Source organism: Drosophila suzukii, chromosome 2R (genome assembly GCF_043229965.1).
Source record: "Drosophila suzukii chromosome 2R, CBGP_Dsuzu_IsoJpt1.0, whole genome shotgun sequence".
Taxonomy (NCBI): domain Eukaryota; kingdom Metazoa; phylum Arthropoda; class Insecta; order Diptera; family Drosophilidae; genus Drosophila; species Drosophila suzukii.
In genome coordinates, this window is record NC_092081.1 from 20431215 (window position 1) to 20451014 (window position 19800).

General features: G+C 42.8%; 3 protein-coding genes across 8 annotated transcripts in view; 1 reads left to right on the forward strand and 2 right to left on the reverse strand.

Moving 5' to 3' along the window:
• Positions 1 to 19800, forward strand: part of Sema2b (Semaphorin 2b) — a 51954-nt gene that overhangs the window by 21128 nt on the left and 11026 nt on the right. For all 4 annotated transcript variants that reach the window (XR_010653474.2, XR_001767459.4, XM_036813271.3 and 1 more), the window contains exons 3-4: positions 17074 to 17161; positions 18679 to 18730. Coding sequence is in view for 2 of the 4 variants with exons in the window: in XM_036813271.3 (XP_036669166.1) it covers positions 17074 to 17161; positions 18679 to 18730 (140 nt within the window). In the remaining 2 variants the exon portion in view is untranslated. The remainder of the gene's footprint in view (positions 1 to 17073; positions 17162 to 18678; positions 18731 to 19800) is intronic.
• Menl-2 (Malic enzyme like-2) lies at positions 10077 to 13801 on the reverse strand. 3 transcript variants are annotated; one of them, XR_010653607.2, is made up of 5 exons: positions 13655 to 13801; positions 12403 to 13599; positions 12051 to 12345; positions 11216 to 11456; positions 10077 to 10950 (listed from the first exon to the last, which is right to left on the reverse strand). XR_010653607.2 is itself a non-coding variant. In XM_017074111.4 (4 exons), the coding sequence occupies exons 1-4, from the start codon at positions 13799 to 13801 to the stop codon at positions 11278 to 11280; spliced, it is 1818 nt and encodes a 605-aa protein (XP_016929600.2). In that variant the 3' UTR covers positions 11000 to 11277. The 3 variants fall into 3 exon arrangements, 1 of the variants encoding a protein (XP_016929600.2); XR_010653606.2 differs by having other exon boundaries at positions 11062 to 11456; XM_017074111.4 differs by lacking the exon at positions 10077 to 10950 and having other exon boundaries at positions 11000 to 11456.
• On the reverse strand, positions 13912 to 16006 carry Menl-1 (Malic enzyme like-1). The gene is made up of 4 exons (XM_017074110.4): positions 15761 to 16006; positions 14511 to 15710; positions 14162 to 14456; positions 13912 to 14078 (listed from the first exon to the last, which is right to left on the reverse strand). Exons 1-4 carry the CDS (start codon positions 15932 to 15934, stop codon positions 13912 to 13914), a joined length of 1836 nt encoding a protein of 611 aa, XP_016929599.2. The 5' UTR covers positions 15935 to 16006.

The window sequence follows — 19800 nt, forward strand, 5'->3', positions numbered from 1 at the left end:
AGTTGCATTGGAAGTACATATATAACTCGTACAGAGATATGTACTATATGTATTTGCACAGTACCGGACATAAAAGCGAGTCAAAGGGGATTGGTTTCGATTGAAATGAATTAATTAAATTCAGAAGTCAGTTTTAATAACATAATCAGCTCTGATCTTACCTTAAAAGTCTTGAACTTATCACTGGGGTTTCGAAATCACTTATAAATTTCTTTTTAGGCACCTAAAGGTATGCAACATATTTTTAAAATTACGAGAATCCATCAAAAAGACCACTATCCCTTATTCATGGCATACTTTTAGACACCTAAAGTTATATTTTAAGTACGAGGGAGTCTGAAATCCCCTTATAAGCTCTAATATTATAATTTTGATGTATTTCCAAGCACTAACAACTGATTTTGGAAAAATAATACATAAATGAGCACCCATCGACTGCTGACACTCAAAGCGTCCTAATGTCCCGTCACGCACCTTTCCCTTATAAGGGCCGCCACAAATATAATCATATAAAGTCATTTCCATGAAAAATGAACTTTCCCTTTGCGGTGAGAAGAGGTGTTTCTGCGGGGTAAGGGAAAATATAAGGGGAATGGGGCGACGCGCCTTGTTTGCCCGGGCAAATGTGGCTTAATAGCAATATATAAATCTCAACTCAGTCGGTGGAAATTTTGCATTTGCACTGCGAGTGTTTCAATTGTTACGCAAAAATTATGCGTAAAGCATAAAAACCGCACACGGAGCGCAGATGGCAAAAAGGACATGGTCGTGGAGGGGGGGCACATTAAATTGCAATAGCGCACAAGAGTATGCAATAAAATTTGGCTAATGCGTACAACAAGCAGACTGTCTGTGGCTGTAAGTGTGCGTGTGTTCGTTTGTAGTGGTGTGTTTGCGGGAGTGTGCAAATATTAGTCATGCCACGGCACACACACACACATGGGAAACCCCCCTCCCCCTGCATACATTGCCATTTCGAATTGCACATAAAACCGCCAATTTAAAAATGAAAACTGCCGGCCAGGCTGTCATGAGAGGGGATTTTCCACAGGGGGAAAACTTCAGTCTGCCGCATAATTCACTTTTTTGTTGTTTTAGTTGTTGTTTTCGCTTTTCCCCGCCGTTGTAACCGCTCAATTGCTGCCTTCTACCTTTTTGGCGCAAAGCCCGAGCAAAAGTGAAATTTAGCGGCTACAATTACCGTGCAATTTTTGGGCCAAATTTCCTTCGGTTTTTGGGGTGTGGGGTATGGGGTGCTTTTTGTGCTGTGCAATTTGCCACACTTTCGAATTAGAGGGCATAGGCGGTGGAGAGAGGGGGGACTCTGTGCAGCGAAGGTGGGTAGAATTTAAAATGCCCCACCATAAATAAGTGCTGAGGTGTTGCCCGATATTCCTCCCAGGGGGTGGATTCTCCTTCTGTCTTTGCCCGCCAGCTGTCTACGGTCAACTGCAACCTTGCCTCTACCCATAAAGCACCACCCCCACCCCCAGAAACCACCCATCTAACCACCCCCCTCGTCTAACTCTCTAATTTATGCACCCTTCTGAAAGCAACGGCACAACCTGCTGCGTTGCATGTGCTCCCCTCGGAGTTGCCTTTATACGATTTTTTAGTGCTACACGAGTTTTATAGAAGAAGCTTTTATTTTTTCTGGTTTACCCAATTGAGGTGAAACGGAAATGAGCTGCCGGAAACGGCAAACCTACACACAAACGGAGATTCGAGCGGACATACAGACGGCATAGTTGCGGATTAAGGTGGCCAGGTGCTGTCCTGTCTTCCCCTGTAATTTGAAACAATTTAGGCCACGCGTCGTCAAAGAAATGCCTCCGAATATGCCACCATCCATCCTCACTTTTTCTGGGAAAAAGATGGAGGCTCAAAGGAAGCTGTGGTAGATTGCTTAAAGGGAATCCTTAAAGTTGTGTTTGACAGAGAGAGAAAGTGCGGAACGGAATTAATTCAATGTGTTTCTTTCAATTTGTGTCAGAACTCAAGGAAAATTTATGAGGGGAATACATAAAATGATAACTTTATTATATTATAAGGAAATAATAATGGATAATGTTGTTTCCAGGTTTGAGTTTGATATATTATTTATTTAAAAATATAATTCCTTGTTATTTTATTACTAAAAGAGTGTATGACCAACCCCATAAATACATTTTAAATGTTACATTTCTACTCCTTCACATCTATTATATATTTTTACATACTTGTCTATGTCTAGATTACTTCAGGTGATATAGTTTTATTGCTTTTAGGAACTTTGAGATGATAGAAAACTCTATATACATGCAACGTTGTATATAGGAAATGTAGAATTTATGACTATAAGCTGTCAAAGGCCACTGTTTATTCCTTAGAATTGCATGATACTCCCTTTATTGTTTAATCGTTTTGCGATATGCGTCACTGGGCCATAAAAATCGGCAGTAACCCATTTGTTTGATATTTTTTCGCTCTGTAGAAATGTGTGTCGCACGCACTTCGGCGGCGTCTGGTCGAGGTGCAAAGTTATGCGCATACGAAACGCAAAAAGGCTCTAAGGATACTCCACTTCGTCCTTAACACTCCGCCACATGTGCGTGCTGCAAGGCGTTGGCATACTTTTTTGCCAGGTAGACCAAAGTAAAGTTATACGTTATGGGTAGTGGGGCAAAGTTAAAGTTGCCCTTTGTCACGAAATAGATACTCCTTTGTCCGGCCCCTCAAGGCGTGTCCCCAAAAAAAAGAAGAAATGCCTCAGAAAGCGGAAGCAAACGTGTTGAAAATTAGGAAAATAGCAGGCAGCCAGCCGGGAAAACCCCCCAAATCCCAATCCCAAACCGAAACCCAAACCAATCAACGTCGAGGCCAGTGGCTGTTGCTTCCAGAGAAATTCTGCTGACGCAGGATGGGCAAAAAGGAAGAAAAAAACCCTGGACTGTTGACACAAAAGGTGTATCCTGGAAATAAGCATATTATTATGTCCTTTGTGTTATGAAAGCGACAAAAACCCGGGCAAATCTAATGAGTAAATGAAGAGAAGGGCGCGCTGGGCTGGGCAAACAAGTCAAATGATTTATGTGTATCCCGGGCGAAGGACACGACAGCCCAAGAAAGGACACAGGAACTTAAATAATATCTGCGATAAAAGGTGAGGAGGATCCAGGGCCACCTTGCGTGCCGCATGGCTTCTTGTTTGTCTTTTATGATGATTATTTTTCAACATTTTTACGATTTATACGCTGGCAGGGCAGTGGCAGAATGCAATTATAGTGCACGCACGGACACCGAACACAATAAAAGGATCGTAAAGGGGCATCAGGCTCCTATATATTATAGTAACTGTGCCAGTTGCAGAGGACCAACCGTGTCTGTCTAATTAGACGAGAGTTGCTACCCGTCTTCATGTCTCTGTTATGTGGGTAATTAAACTTACAACTTAGTGCCATTGTAGGTATAAACTCCATGGCACCATCTCCATTTCCCTCCCTCCTATCTACACTTTGTATTTGTGTTGCCAGCAGGACTCACTCCTTTCGAAAATCTCCCCAGCTATCATTATGCCGCACACACACTCTCGAGTTTTCGGCAAGACGCCCTGGATTTATGGCAGCTACCCACTGTAACAGTGGGCCCCGGCTACGGCTAACTGCTGGGGCCTCACCTGCTCCACGAACATAATTCTTGCCGCATAATTGCAGCATTAACAGGGTTAATGGCGCCGCCACTGTCTTGGCATGTTTTTGCGAAAATGTTGCCTATTATGATGAGCAAATGTGTTATAAACAATAACATGAAGTGGGCCAAGAAGGGTTAGGAGGGACAGGTGGCAGTCTGTATTTTGTTGGGCAAAGTTTCAACTGCATCTGCATGCCTTCAACTAATTAGGAAAACTTTCTCGTGTGCTTAGTAAGTGTATGATTTTAAGGATTTATGTGATAGAGGAATTTCGCAACTTTGTAATTGCATAATGTCATCTGCGAGAATATAATTTATAATAATTTATAACCAGAAATATGGGGGCTGCACACAATTCACTAGGGTTTTGAAATCACTTAATCACTTAAATGTCACTTAAGGTGTCTAAAAGTATGCAGTAAGTAAGGGATACTTCATACTTCTGAGTTTTCAAAATATTGTTGCATTCTTTTAGACAGCAAAAAATGATAATTTAATATCTGTATATCTAAAACAATTGTATGGCTATCAAATCCTTAAAGAGTTCTTCATTTAAATGAAACCCTTTACCTGTCTTACACTTCCGACCTGCACTGTTCTTCTGAGTTTTAAAAATGTTGTTGCATACTTTTAGACAGCAAACATGATAGTTAAATATCTATATAACTGAAACATTCGTATACCTATGAAAACCTCAAAGAGTTCTTAATTAAAATGAAAACCCCTTACCTGTCTTACACTTCCGTCCTGCACTGTACATCTCTATCGGCCCACACAACCCCACAAAAAACCAGTTTCATGTGTTTTTGTTTAGTTTCGCCTTTTCGCCACGTAATTAACATGCAGACAGGCACACACCCATCCTACAACGCCGAACCCCTCGAACTCGCCCCTTTGGCACACCAGGGGTTAAGGCAACAGTGTTGCAGTTATTAAACCAAGATGGGAAATAGTTCGACGGGGCCTGCACCACCACCAGAACCACCCAAAAAGTAGCAACCACCACGTCTCAATACTGAAACATAATGGCCAATAAAATGCATGCAATTTCCTACGTTTCGAGAAACTTTTGACGCTGCATTAACATTTAAATGAGTTTATCAGTGCGTGCGGATCGCAGAGGGGTGTGGAAAGTGGTACAAATATTTATGTAGAGTCTCGCAGGGGCACTAAAAGGCCATCTGGCCCCCAAGGCAACCTTCGACCCGGAGAGACAACCCCAATGATTCAGACTGATTTATGTGTTTTTGAACTTTTTCCTCTGCGTAATTTAATTAATGGCCACCGGGGCAAGGGGTAGTTCACTCACTTATCCCCGGGCACATTTCACTTCATATCGCTGAGGCATAAGGCATACCTGGCCTAAGATTAATTAGCACTTGCAACGCACCGAAAGTGCCAGGGGAAATGCCCCCCCCCACACTTGTTTAGCAGCTGAAAACAAATTGCGGCCAATTGCGCAGCCAGTTGGTAAGTGAGTAAGTGACTGATGGGCGGGGCCGATCCGATGGGCGGTTGAGCTTTGGGGAAATCAAGGTAAAGTGCCGCCGCTCTGCTTGTTTTCCGCTTTTTTTCCTCCTTTCCCCCTTTTTTTTGCCACTCATCCACACAAAGTCCTCGGCATGCAAACGTGGTTTTCCTTTTCCAATGTCACGTGGCCGCTGGGAATCGGTGGGCAGCAGGGAAAGTGTTCTGGGCGCCACATTCAGGGCCAGAGATATTCCGCTGGAAGCTTCCTTAACACGGTGACACACAGCCCGGGGGATAAGCTGCAAAAAATTTAGTGCCCCCTCCTAAAAATATTCAAATCACCTACAAAATATGCAAGAGATTTATACCCCACATCCTGTACATAGTAAAAACTTATCCACTGCACCCGCAGCTACATGTAAATATATTAAGCACTGAGAAAAATATATCTGTCCTTGAACTAGGTTGTTTGGTGCCCTCACCTTGCATTACAAATAAAAGTTGGGCTTTTTGAAAAACGTATGGTAGATCTTAGAAGAAAACGCGAATTCTTCAGACCATTTTTTTAATATGATGGAAATTGCTCCCTTACTAAACCTTTAATCGCTTTGTAATTTCTATAATTAGCAAACTGTTCTTATTTCCTTAATTTTATTTAAACATATATTTAGATAATACTTTGGTATTTATTTTTTCAGTGCAGCTCGATGGTTGTGAGATGCATCTATGCGAATGCCATGCACCCACTTTTGCCACCGTACAGCTCTCACGTTTAGTTTTCATAAATTTTCGCCATAAATATTTATGCGGGCGCTTTGAAATATGTAAAATTGGTAATTGGAAAATTTTTATCATACTGCTGGAAATTTGGCCACACACTCGAACCACGAACACCCGGGCGTAGTAGCTGGCTTTTGCTGTAATTTCAGGTGGTGACCCCGACGCGGTTAGATATCGAATTCCAATTATGCGCTGTAATTAAAAACGCTTCAAAGCGCAGAAGAATTCCAGGGAAATGTTAGACCCCCCCCCACCCATTTTCCACGTTTTCTTGCCACTGCTCTTCCGCTCTATAGATTTTCCCATAAGCTTTTACCACAAATACATGTGTCGTTACATTGAAATGGAAATGTAAAACTCGGAAATGCATTCCAAGTGGAAAAGGAGGGGTGGGGGACAGCAGTAAGTCGAGACGCGTATTTTTCAGCATATTAAACAAGCCAAGAGGTTCAAATGCTCCTGGTGTTCTGGGTCTTGGTCCTGTTCCTGCTCCTGCTCCTTTTTGGCTCAGATCCTTTTGGGATGGCTGTCTGGATGGCTGTCAGACCACGTCGACTTCATCGTCTGCTTGACGTCTCATTTTTTCCCAGTTTCCTTCGCTTTCCTCGGCTCCTTTGGTTCGAGTACACATCCTTTTCGTCCTGCTGCACGTTTTTTCGGCAGCTTTTGCCAGTGTTGCTGACGCATGACGTAGGTGTCTAGACTTGCTAATGTTTCCTCTCGATGCTGCTGCTACTGCTGCTGCAGTTGTTGCAACATGCAGCTTCCGATGAAGTCGTAAAACTCATCCGCTGAATTATGTTGCCTCGATTTCTGACCAGTTTCGGCATCCCCGGGGATTTGGCTTTAAAAATTGAAGTTTAAGGACTCTGCAGCTCGCTGCTCCCGAAGCCACTGACATACTTCCCTTGTAAACCAACTTGTAATATATTCCCACGCCATTTCGTGTCGAGAGTGTGCAAGAAAAAAAGAACACACATACGTACTGTGTGCCCGACCGCATTTACGGCCAGCGGAGAATTGCACGTTTGTGCTGCTAGATTACGGCATTGTCTAGCTTTCCCGGGACATCGGAGGGTCCTGGACAGCCTGCAGGGGCCTCAAGTGCCGGTGCCAGCCATGTCTATGGCTTTATTTTTACTATTCTATATAGTATGCCCTACTGTATGTACCACACACTTCTGTGTCGTCGCCGCCGCCGCGCGCGCTTTCTCCTCCTTTCTCCGCGCCTTGCCCAATTTCTTTCTCTCTTTTTTACGGCTCTGCCATCATAAACTGGCATAAAGAAGGGCCAGAAGAGAGAGATAAAGGGCCAGAAGAGACACACGGAATGAAACCAAAAGCGCAGCGCAGTAAAATGAAGTCTAAACTAAATCCCACATAAGGTACGAACGTGCTCAACACAAATGCCAGGTGCTTTCGCAAACACACACACTCGCACTCAGTGCCATCGCAGGCTGTTTGCCGTTTACCTTATTGGATTTTTACAGCACACACCGAACAAAAAACTACAATATGGTGCATTATCGTTAATATACTGGCTACCTACTTAGTGGTATTAATTTTCTTAGCCTTTTAATAGAATTATGGCAGTATATCTTGAATTCGCCTAGTATATCCTTACACTTACAACCGATTTTTCATATGAAATCTGGCTACAGATCATCACGTAAAGCTTAAAATATCATTGCTTGGAATCAAATGTTCTTACTAAAATGGGATTTTTAATAATAATACCTATATGGGTCAGTATAACATATTTTTTAGCTTTCTCTAAGATTATTTTCTAAAATGGTATAATATAAATAAATTGGCGTAATTTTAAATATGTCCTATTTAAAATACCAAAACATCTCACCTAGTCAAGCTTTTCTCTGTATATAGATAACATCATATGATATATCATCTAAGAACTAAAAAGTTATAAATAGTAATGACACAGGAATCTCTTCGGACTTAACTCTGGACACACTTGTAATGATCTTCATAAGAGGGCAATCCAAAGAGATTTTTCCGTCAGTAATAATAATAATATTATTTTCCTAGCATATTTCCATCCCTATTTTCCAAATATTTCACCAACTTCCATGACATTTTCCCCAGTGCTGCTACTATTTGTACTTGGCCCGCTCACGGGCTCCCTGAACAAACTTGCCCCAAAGCCAGAGCCAAATTTAAGCCTGGCCAACACCGGCCGCAGTTCACTTTGCATACATATGTCTCGTCTGCATCGCCACCAAGCCGTCTCTTGTCCCTTTGGCAGGAGCATTCGACTGGAAGCTGTTAAATATCGAACACATATTTATATGTAACGGGTGGGCAGGTGGCTCAGGACATTGGCAAATGGCTTCGAGATTTGTGCGACAGTTCCTGCTGCTGGAAGCGAGATAAGCTTGATGCATGGCCAAGACCCGAGACTTACATTTCCCGATCCGGAAAACTAACTAGTACACACGTAGAAAATTTGGTTTATTTTCGAAGAAATGTTTTGATGATTTAGAACTAGGTGTATTATGTACTAAATAAGAAGGTTTATTAGGATTTATAGGAAAATTCAATAGCCCTGAAATTGTATTCTCATCAGCATCGATAGATTTCTAGTTTATTTTCCAGTAGCTAGAAATTACTCAACAGAAACGGGGTCCTCAGGAATGTTTAATTTTAAGAACTGACAAAGCAGTACAGGTTCTTTTTCCTTTGGCTGCCGAAAGCCAATCATTGTTAAATTAACGCCATAAAAAATTACGCACTCCCCGGCACTCGACTTCAATCTACGGAAAAGTGAAGTAGAGTGAAGCCAAGTCAAGCAGCCGCAACGCAACTGAGACAGAATCAAATAAAAATTAAGTGCTGACTCAGTTCGTCTGGAAAAAAGAAAGAAAACTGGGGGGAAAAACACTGTGCGGCATGCAAAGTGGAGATAAGAAAAAATGCTTCACAATAACAACAAAAGTAGGCGGGGGCGGGGGCGTAGGTGGTGGTAGGTGGGCGTGGCAGGGCATTTACATGACCGCAAAAACACAACAATGGAAGTAGCAGCCAAACAAAACTGTTTACTGGGTAGTGGAAAGAGGCACAGAAAAAACCTACATTTTCATATGGGGAGTGTGAAAACTGTGACCATATGCAAGGGCAGGTGTTTTCTGGATCCGTACATGTGTGGGTGGATAGGTGGTTACAGATGGGTAGGGAGATCCTTGGCCTGGCTAAGACAAATGATGCGAAATACATTTGGACGCCGCGCTCCACGAAAAACGGAGGCAAATTTTTCATTTACCTGCTGCCAGCCTCAGAGTTTCGTCCTTAGTCCTTCGTTCCCCTCCCCCCGGAATCCTTGGCATCCCCACATCCTTATAAGGATGCTATAGCATTTGCCGTTGCCATTGGAAGTTAAGTATACGTAACGTAAACGCAAATTTAATGCTTGAAAAATTCGCTTAAATGGATTTAAGTGCCGCCTTCTTTCGGTTGCCTTGCTTTTGGGCGCATTTTTCTTTTGGCCTTCTTGCCCAGCTGCCTGTTTTTTATCTCGGCCAGCAGATAAATGAAAATCTTCAAAAAGATGAAGTAGCGGTCGGCCAACAGCAACAGAGTCCAAAGGCTGAGTAGACTTTTGTGTTTATTGGGGCTACTTATCGACTGAGCACAGTCAAGTGAGCTTTGGCTTTGGCTTTGGCCCCCAACTGCTGACCCATTTGCGGCTCAGACTTGGCCAGATAGATAGCACCGAGGCTTAGGCCAGGCCAATTCAAATATCGGCCTCGAAAAAGACTTCAATTAACCGCAAAGAGGAAAATGATTACTAAGAAAGCATTTAATGCAATCAAATACAGGTTTTTTCTGCCTGATGAAACCCGAAAATAAATATTGTGAGCTCATGTAAAAAATAAACTTGTTATAATATTTACTTTTACCTTCTATTAACACTGTCAAGTCCATGTCAAAAAAAAAATTTAACGTATTCAAATGTATGTTTTCTTTCCATAAGAAATGCAGAAATAAATAATTTAAAGCTCAGCCTTCACTATTTACTTGCGCCTTTTATAAACGATGCCCTGCAAAACAATTATTATAATTTCCCTTAAAAAGAAAACACAAAACCAATATTGTTTGGTCAATTGACTGAATTTCATATAAATATTTAAGCTGTTCAACAGTTAAGCCTTCAATATTTTTTATTGGGCATTCCCATGTAATTCATTGCCCTTTGCCACATATATTTGTCATTTTAGAAAACTTTTATAACCAAGTAAAACGTGCTTATAAACATAAAACATAAAATCCTTAAGTTTAAGGACTGACTTTGTTTAGCTGCCTTTTATCTGGCTTATCCGACCTATAATTTATATGCTGACGCATCATATAATCTTTATCCCAGACGAAAAAAACAGAGAAAACCCTTAACCTTTGCCGCTGGCATTTAAATTTAGAGCCTTATCGTGGGGAGTAAATCGATGCGAAAATGGGGAAAGAGGGAAATTTACGATTTACGGCCACAGTTTGCCACGTTCAACAAGCCGCATACATTTTTATGGCCAATTAAATTCCATAAGCCAGGCTAACCGTGACGAAACCGACCATCTTCTCTTAAGATCTGTACTTTAAGCCAGCGGTCCTTTAAGTTTTACCCTCAGGACAGCCATGGGTTAAAGAACCGAATGTGGTCACCATAGGGCTTTTCCGAGTGTTAAGTGTGAAGTAATGAATATTAAAATGAAATTTACAGAGGACAAGGACACACGCAGCCATCGAAGGAGAGCAAATATTTTGACAGCTGTCAGTCGAGGGAAATGATTTCGCATTTCTGTTGCTTCCATTTTGCCGAGGCTTCTTCTTCGTGGCGGAGTTTCCCGGGGAAAGCTCTCTCTCTCTGTTTTCTCGTAGGGAAAGCCAAGGGGGCGGAGGTCGGGAGGGGCGTGGCACATGCCAATGCCAAACTGATAGACAGCCAGACAACGTGCGACTGCCGCCTGACTGCTCTTTTAACACCAATTGCTTTTTAATGCATGCACGTTCTCGTCTCTCTGCTCTCTAAAAAAAGTGAAAAAAGGAGGCCAAAGGAGGCAAAGAAAGAAATTGATTGACATTTTTGGTGAGCAGACATTTCGTCCTATTTTATATGCAAATCAGCAGGATACTCACACACACACAGGCGCACGAGCATGTCAACTGGCTTCCCGTTGACAGGACAATAATAACGTTAAAATGTCGGGCATTTATCGTGCCAGTTTGTGTGTGTGTGCTTGCAGTGTATGTGTATTTAGTCCTGTGCCGTCTTCTATTTCCCACTAATTACCCTGGGTTTTATTCACAGCAAAAAACCAGGTCAGTAGTTCCTGGGATAAATCCCTGCTAAGTTTACTCCTTTTTCTTCTTCTCCTGGGGATCAATTTCGGGTTGAGTTTTCGCCGGCGGCGTTGGCGGTTGTTCGGGATAATCCCAGGTGGCTGGCAGCGAGTTTTGGTACTCAAACGTGTACAGGGACTTCTTCACAAACTCACAAACATCATCGGGCTTGGGGTAAATATTCGAAAGATCTGGGGGAACATGGTAAACAAAGGACATTAGGTGGCAACCTTGTTGAAGACTTAAAATTTATATTTTCGTAAAGAAAAAAAATCTTTAAAATTCCTAAAGGTATTAAACCTTTTGAGAAGGTGATCGAAAGTATTGTACTAAATATCTATTGACTTCAAAAATGTAAGGGAACTACGGGAAACACATCATATAATTTTAGTTTTCCCATTTAAGGGTTGGTTTTTCATCCGCATGTTAAACTAAAAGTAGTCAATTCTAAGTTTTTATACGTGTTTGTGGTCTAACACCTACCTATAGTATTTTATCATATATTTTTAGTGTAAAACTTTAAAGGGTATTTATCATCTTCCGTAACTGAGACTTTCTTCAAGGTTCCTTCCCAAAAAGTTTAAGTTACGGGTGTTTAAGGTATAGAATAAATTTCGTGAACTTACATACTTTATAATTCCAGTAAAACTTATACGACTCATACAGAGTTTAGATATAAGAAGTACATATGCTCATTAAAGGTATTCTATAACCCAGTTTCTTCGTTACTAACTTTTAAGGGTGAAGAATAGACTTAAAGACTTATACCTCTGAATATATCTTACCATTATCAAAAAGATATTGAGCCAATGCCACGCCCACATTAAAAGCCACCTTGCTGGCATCCTTGATGGCCGGAAACAGGGTTCCTGCATCCAATTGCTCCTGGGTGGTGTTCCTGGCCAGTTCGTGTGACACCACGGAAAACACAGAATTGGGAAGATATCGGGCCTTCGCGGTAATGGCAGCCAAAGCGATGCCCGGAAAAGTCAGACAGTTGTTGGCCTGGGCGGGGGTATACCTCTTACCATTGATCACCACTGGCGGAAAGGGCGATCCGGATCCAAAGAGAACGCGACCCTTTGGGGAAAATAAGATATAGAATTTAAGGAACCTGAAAATATAACAGAGTCCCACCTCAGTGTATGTAAAGGCCTGTTCGGCGGTGCATTCCGAGTTGGTGGTGGGATTCGAGAGGGCAAAAACAGCTGGACGCTCGTGGTTTTTGGCCATGGTCTTCAGGACCTGCTCATTGAAGAGTCCACCAATGCCAGTGGCTCCAACCAGGACTGAGGGCTTCAATTTCTCCAACACCGCCAATAGATCCTTGACGGGCTCCATGGGCTTAACAAACCGTTTTGCCTGCTCCGGTGCATTTGGACTCTCGCAGGTTAACAAGCCATCGGCATCCATCAGGTAGATATTTTTGGTGGCCTCCTCGTAGGAAATACCACGCTCCTCCAGTTCCATGACCAACATATTAGCGATTCCCAGGGCCGCACTTCCAGCTCCCACGAAAACGAAAACTGTGTCCTCCAGCTTGAGGCCCGTGATCCTTTCCACATTGATGAAGGCAGCCAGTCCAGTGGCCCCGGTTCCCTGGATGTCATCGTTGAAGCAACAGTACTTGTACTGATATTTATCCAGGAACTTCAAAGCGTTCGGTGTGGCAAAGTCCTCGAAATGGATGAAGACTGTGTGTCCAAAACATTTCACCGCCGCCTGCATGAATTCCTCCACCAATTCCTCGTACTCGGGACCTTTGACCCTCGGAATGCGGGAGCCTACGTAAAGGGGATCCTGGAGCAAAGACTGATTATCGGTGCCCACGTCCAGGCAAACTGGCATCAAAGTGCTGGGCGGAAGGCCACCCAGTGCCGTGTAGAGGATCATCTTGCCCAGACTAATGCCCATTGCATTGGCTCCCATATCGCCCAGGCCCAGGACCCTTCCTCCATCCGTCACACAAATGGCCCGCACCCCATCATCAATCCAATTGTGCATCAGATCCCGGATGTGACCCTTGTCGTGGATGCTGATGAACAAGCTGGTGGCATGCTGAAAGTTCAGTCCATAGGTGGCCACCACATCACCCACTGTGGGGGTGTAAACTATGGGCAGCACCCTCTCGATATTCTCCCTGATAAACCGATAGTACAGTCGTCTGTGGCGATGGTGGACGGCACTCAGATAGGTGAACCTGCTGATGTCCGAGGGTCTGGCCTCGAAATTCGTCCTGGCCGCCTCCATCTGATCCTCAATGGAGCGCACGGAGCAGGGCATTAACCCCATAATGCCCAAACGCTGTCGCTCCTTAATGGTGAACGCGAGACCCTATTCAAAAATATTTGCATTATAAAATTGTTATAGAACTAAGTATAACTTCTACCTTATTATACTTCCCATCCATAATAAGATGCCAATCGGGTCGTGCTATTTGATCCATTTCGTCATCATATATATTGACCCCTCTGCAAAAACTCAAAAGTGGTCGCGCTGAGAGTCGCAAAAGTGGATGCAGCCGGCGAAAGTCCATGTATAAAACTTCTATAATCTAACTCACAATTTAAATATATACTTTGTCATTTGAAAATTTTAAAATGGTGACCAAATAAGGGACACTTCACATTTTCAACTGATTAACGCCTACTTCTTCTTAGGAAGTTTCTTTTCAAAGGCCGCAATACTTGGATGCGGTTTCATCTTAGGGTATTTCCAAGTCTCGGCCAAAGCACTTCCATACTCCAGTTCATAAGAATTCTTTAAGATATAATCCTCGACGTCATCTGATTCTAGAGAGCGCTTGGCGAAACCTATTTATTTTAGGGGTTTTAACAGAAGTATAAATGGTAGATTACAAGATATCCATTCGGATAATCCGGTGTCTTAACATTACCATTATCTATCAGATACTTGGCCACCGCAACACCAATTTTATAAGCCACATCTTTGGCCTGATCTACCAATGGATAGATACGACCTCCCTCTACTTCCTCGTCAGTTGGGAATTTCGATAGCATGTGGGCGGCCAAAAGGAAGATTTCGTCAGGCATACTTTCGGCCATAACTGCCATTGTGCCCAAAACCACGCCGGGAAATGCAAAACAGTTATTGGCCTGACCGGGAGTGAGCCTTTTCCCATTGAACTCCACTGGCGGAAAGGGGGAACCGGCTGAAAAAATAGCCTTTCCCTACAAAAAATAAAATTACAATTATGATATACCATTTCCATCCGAAACACTTACATCTGAATATTGGTAGGCCTGTTCAGCAGTGCACTCGGATTTTGCGGTCGGATTGGAAAAAGCAAAGATGCCGGGTCGCTCGTGATTAGCAGTCATGGATCTTATTATTTTCTCCGAGAAAAGTCCTGCTGAAGAGGTTGCACCCATTATAATAGAAGGCTTAACTGCCTCCACAAGCTTTTCCAGGGACTTGATTTTCTTCATATCCTTGGCGAACACTATGAGATTTTCCGGAATGTTCTTTCTTCTGGTGGTCAAAGCACCTTCTTGGTCGTAGATATATATATTCTTGACGGCTTCTTCCTCAGAGAGACCTCGGGATATCAGTTCCGTTTTAAGCAGGTAAAGAATACCCATGACAGCACTTCCTGCTCCGGCAAAGAGGATGACGTGCTCCTCCAGCGGCTTCTTGGTTATCCGCTGGATTCCGAGTAATCCTCCCAGACCCACAGAGGCAGTTCCTTGGATATCATCGTTGAAATGGCAATAGCAGTTCCTATATCTATTCAGAAACATAAAGGCATTGGGCGTGGCAAAGTCCTCGAAGTGGATGAGGGTCTGTTGGCCAAAGGTCTGTACCACTGCCTCCATGAACTCATCCACAAAGCACACGTACTCATCGCCTTTCAAACGCTCATCCCGAAGACCAATATACAACGGATCCTCGTGGAGCGTTTTGTTATTGGTGCCCACATCCAGGCAGACTGGCATCAGCTTACTGGGTGGAATCCCTGCCAGAGCCGTGTAGAGTTCCATTTTTCCCACCGAAATTCCCATACCATTGGCTCCCAAGTCGCCCAATCCCAAAATACGTTCACCATCGGTCACACAAATGGCTTTTACCGTGCTCCGCATAGGCCAGTTGGACAGGATCTGCTTCATATGTCCTCGATCGTGTTTGGTGATGTGGAGTCCAGATATTCCCCTGTACAACATTCCATAAATGGTGCAGGCCAAGCCCACGGTGGGTGTGTAGATAATGGGCAGCACTATTTTAATATTCTTGGACACAAACTGGAAGTACAGCCTTTCGTAACCCTGGCGCAGGGCCCTCAAGTAACGATATCTCCCCACATTCGTTTGGAAGGAATGAAAGTTCGTCTCGATGCCCAACATCTGTTCTTCATAAGACCGAACGCAGGCCGGCATTAAGCCATGGATGCACAATCGCTGGCGCTCTTCTAATGTAAATGCCAAAGCCTATCGAGTTCTATTGTTATAACTCTGTGATTATAGATACCATACCTTACCTTATTATACTTCTCGGAAAGAACCACCTCTATGGGAACTCGTATGGTGTCATGTGTTGAGGCAGCACGAGTTCTTATTAAATTTGGATTCCCATCAGATCTTGATGGGTGTTCTGTTTTTGACATCGAAGTCCGTCGTGTTACACCAAAGTTCAATATTCTAAAGAAACTCATCTTAAGGCAACTAAAATTTGGCTAAAGTTTGAAATATTTAAGTGTTAAGGGATAAAATGATATTGGGATCAAAGCCTCTTTTGGTGCTTGGTACATTCTTTGTAAAATACCTTCTGTTTTTACATTATATACATTTAAGAAAATATTACCAAAACAAGAAAAAAAACGAAAACTCCTTTTAGGTAATACTACTGAATTGTAGATAATGGGGGTAAGTTTAATCATACATTAAATAATTAAAGAAAAAGACTGGAACTTTCTTATTTCACTGGGGCACTTAGTGCCCTAGAAATAGTACAATCTAGATAGGACAGCCATTACCACAAAAAGAATAATTTTTACTTGGAAAGCAAAACAAAACTGCCGAAATTTTCGGGGGCAATTGTGCCAAAAGAGGGCTAATTTGCATGAGGTCACAGGCAGTTCCGTATCTATCACTCATTATGCATTATTATGGAAATCACTTTTGTAACTGCTATTGTTGTTGGCCTGCCATTAGGGTTGTCAATGACCAGTACAAAGGACGAAGGACGAGGAGCGGGCCAAGTCAGCACAAATGACTCTTAGCGCGGCCATCAAAGGATTTGCTCGGGCTTTGGCCCAAAAATAAAAAGTTGTCCTTGCACACTGTCCTTTTGTTTGCTCGGGTGTGTGTTTGCTTGTGCACTGTGTTCCTGTTGTTGTTTCACTAATTGTGCCAAATTAGTTGACAACTTAATGTCGTAAAAATTTCAGCTAAATGCCTCAATCTTTTGTTAATGACATTGACAGCGGTGCAACTTTTTCGACTTGTGTTTTTTGGGGTTCGGAATGGGGACTCAGGACTCCAGGATTCCAGGACTCCTTCTCTGAGCACGTGACATCGCTGGCAGGAGTACGTGACACTGTCAGTGTCAAATGTGCAAGGACATGGACGAGAAGTCTGTCCTCCGGCTGTGTTTTATTTACCCTGGCCCCCATAAATTAACTTTGTGTTTGTTGAGCCGAAATTATAATAGTTTAATTAGTTCATTTCGTTTTTGGCCCTATCCTAACTGCCGCTGACAGTTTCATTAGGCATTAATTAACTGCCTCAACTTTTGTTAATCAATGTACACGGTGCGTATACTCAATCTTGTCTTCTCTTCATCTTTTTGCAGAACATGTCAAGGACTTCAGTTGCGGGCCGCTGCATTACAAGACCTTCTATATGGATGAGAACAACAATGCGCTTTATGTGGGAGCCATGTAAGTATAACTCGGGTTTCAGGGGATTCTATTTTTATACACAGGAAAAATATTGATATGATATGACGATCATTTTGGTAAAATTCAGGATCAATTCTATCTTGATACGGGCGTATCACTTTGTTATGTTCGCCATCTTGCTTTTTGCTCTCTTTTCCTATTTCAGAGAATTTATAGTATAGTTGTCTCGCTCTTTCCCAGAGCATGTTTAGGCGCCATCTCGCCCTTTCCTCTCATTTTCGATTTGAGAGCAATTTTTAAGAGTAAGAGGTTCTTAATAAATTTACCATGCGATTATTAAAGTGGGCTATTAGGGTTTTATCGTGTATAGGATTCAAAGTGGTCCTAACAATAAATCAGCATAAATCATTTTTAATGGTTTAAGGACTTCCATTCACCTTGAAACTAGGCAATTAACTATTTATATAAATAGTTATTAATTATAAGACCGTAATAAATATTTAGGGCTTCACAAGACCCCTTTAATGTGGCAAAATATGGCATAATTTTCAGTAAACTTTCTTTTCCGGTCGCAGACAATTAGAAAGTTCCGCTTGAGACAGCCCCCTATTTGGCAAGCCGAACGCATTTGGGGCTGCATATTTCATTTTTCCTGGGCTCTTGGCCACACTGTCGGCATACATAATTATGAATTAATGCCACCGACGAGGGGCAAAGTCTGGGGGTTCTGCAATTTGACAGGGAGCGCACCCGTCTGCTCATTTGTCTGCGGCAAGTTGAACACGGCCGCATTTTCACAGTTTTGCGGCTTCGGGGGAGTTGGTAAAAACCCAAGAAACCAGGGGCAGGGACGCCTAAATGCTGGCAAACAAAGTAACCAAAATTACCACTTGACTTGAGAGGCACCAGCGAACCAACGAACCAACGAACCACCGAGCCACCGAACCGCCGATCCACCGACGACCCCACGCAACCACAGCTGGCGGCTCTCGTCAGCGATTGCCGGGCTCCTAGAAAGCCGGCAGGGAAATGAAGATTAATGGTCTGGCAGTTGTCGGGGGAAAGCTACCAAAAACTCTGGCAGTAACTACATAAAACACACTTTAGACCGTCGCCGCTGCCCTTTGCGTTTTCCTTTTGTTTTCCCGGGGCGCCGCAAAAGTTTCGAGTGGCCGGAAAATGGAAGATGGGCGGATGGGCTGCCTGGCAGCCCTGGCAGCGCTTAAAGTTGTGTCTGTCTCGTTGGCAATATTGCCACATTCGACATATCAATCAATCAGGGCACACTGACTGCAATAAGTACGCTGGCAGGCTGGCAGCACACTGCTGCACAGCAGGTGTGTGCGCACCGACAACGATTTTTCAAACCAGAAGAAAGCCTGAAAAAATGTCAATGAGCCCAAGTTTACCGGGGCCAGACAGCTGGCCACTGGTGTGGCATTAACTTGTCGCAGGAGGGGGCACGAGTCGGGATTAACCCGAGTGCCACGGGGTTGACAAAGTTTTCCTCCTCACCATGCTAATTCATTTCATTTTCATTGCCCTTTCTCTTCCAGGGATCGCATATTTCGGCTAAATCTGCGCAACATCAGTCAATCGATTTGCGAGGTAAGATAATAAATAGGTTTAATATTGCTACAGATAGTTTTAAGCCCCCTAACACTTTAAGTAAGTAATACAAAACTATAGATCAGAAAACACAAATATTTCTTCAGCTACCTAAAAGTATGCTGTGGGTAATGCAGCATCATCCTCAAACTTTTACACATATTCGTAAAGTAATCGTAGCATACTTTTATACACTTTTATGAGAGATTTGTAATATCAAGAGCTTTCTTTCTATTGATTTTGACAAAGCTATTTGAATGGGAATTTTAGTTTCTGAAAATGAACACCATATTAAATACAGCATTATGATAAAAATTTATATTAAGACTCCTTTAGCATATGTATTTTCAGCATACTTCTCTAACTTTTAAGCGCTACTTTATTGTAGCATACTTTTATACATCTTTATAAGAAATTTTAAATTTCAAAAGCTACTTCCTTAAAACTCTCGATTTATTTTAACAAAGGTATTAGAAATGAAAATACAGTTTTCAAGAATAAATTCCCTTGTAATTTAAGAACAGCTTTAACAAATAAGTACATAAAAACCTCCTGTTTTATATGCATTTCCGGGCTACACCCAATATCGAATATTAAAATCGATGAATTCATGGCCTCGTGACAGCTCAAGGACCGAGTTCCTTAAAGACCCACCCCCTCGACCAACCACCCTTGCATTTGTGAGTGACCAACTTGTCACTGACAGCTCGCAATTGCTCTTTAATGATTCCATCTTCAACTATCAATATCCGCCTCGGTTCGTCCTTTCGACCATTTTCCGCCAGTTTTTTCGTCCTTGTAAGCTGCAGCCCAGTGCACTATCGCCACCTCCTGAGACGTAGCAAATGCTTTTAACAGCAATTATTTGTGCTGACTTCTGTGCGAGCGTTGGCCAAAAGGAAGGGAATACCATTTCAAGTCGAGTCCCAGCACTTAGAGCCCGGCCAAAAGGGACTGACACTCCGGGCAAGTGGAAATAAAAGTGGCAAGTGCATCCACAGAGCCACCGGATATTGTGTCTATATGTCAGGCATAAAAATTGTCAGTCGATGGCTTTTTTCGCCCCCGCC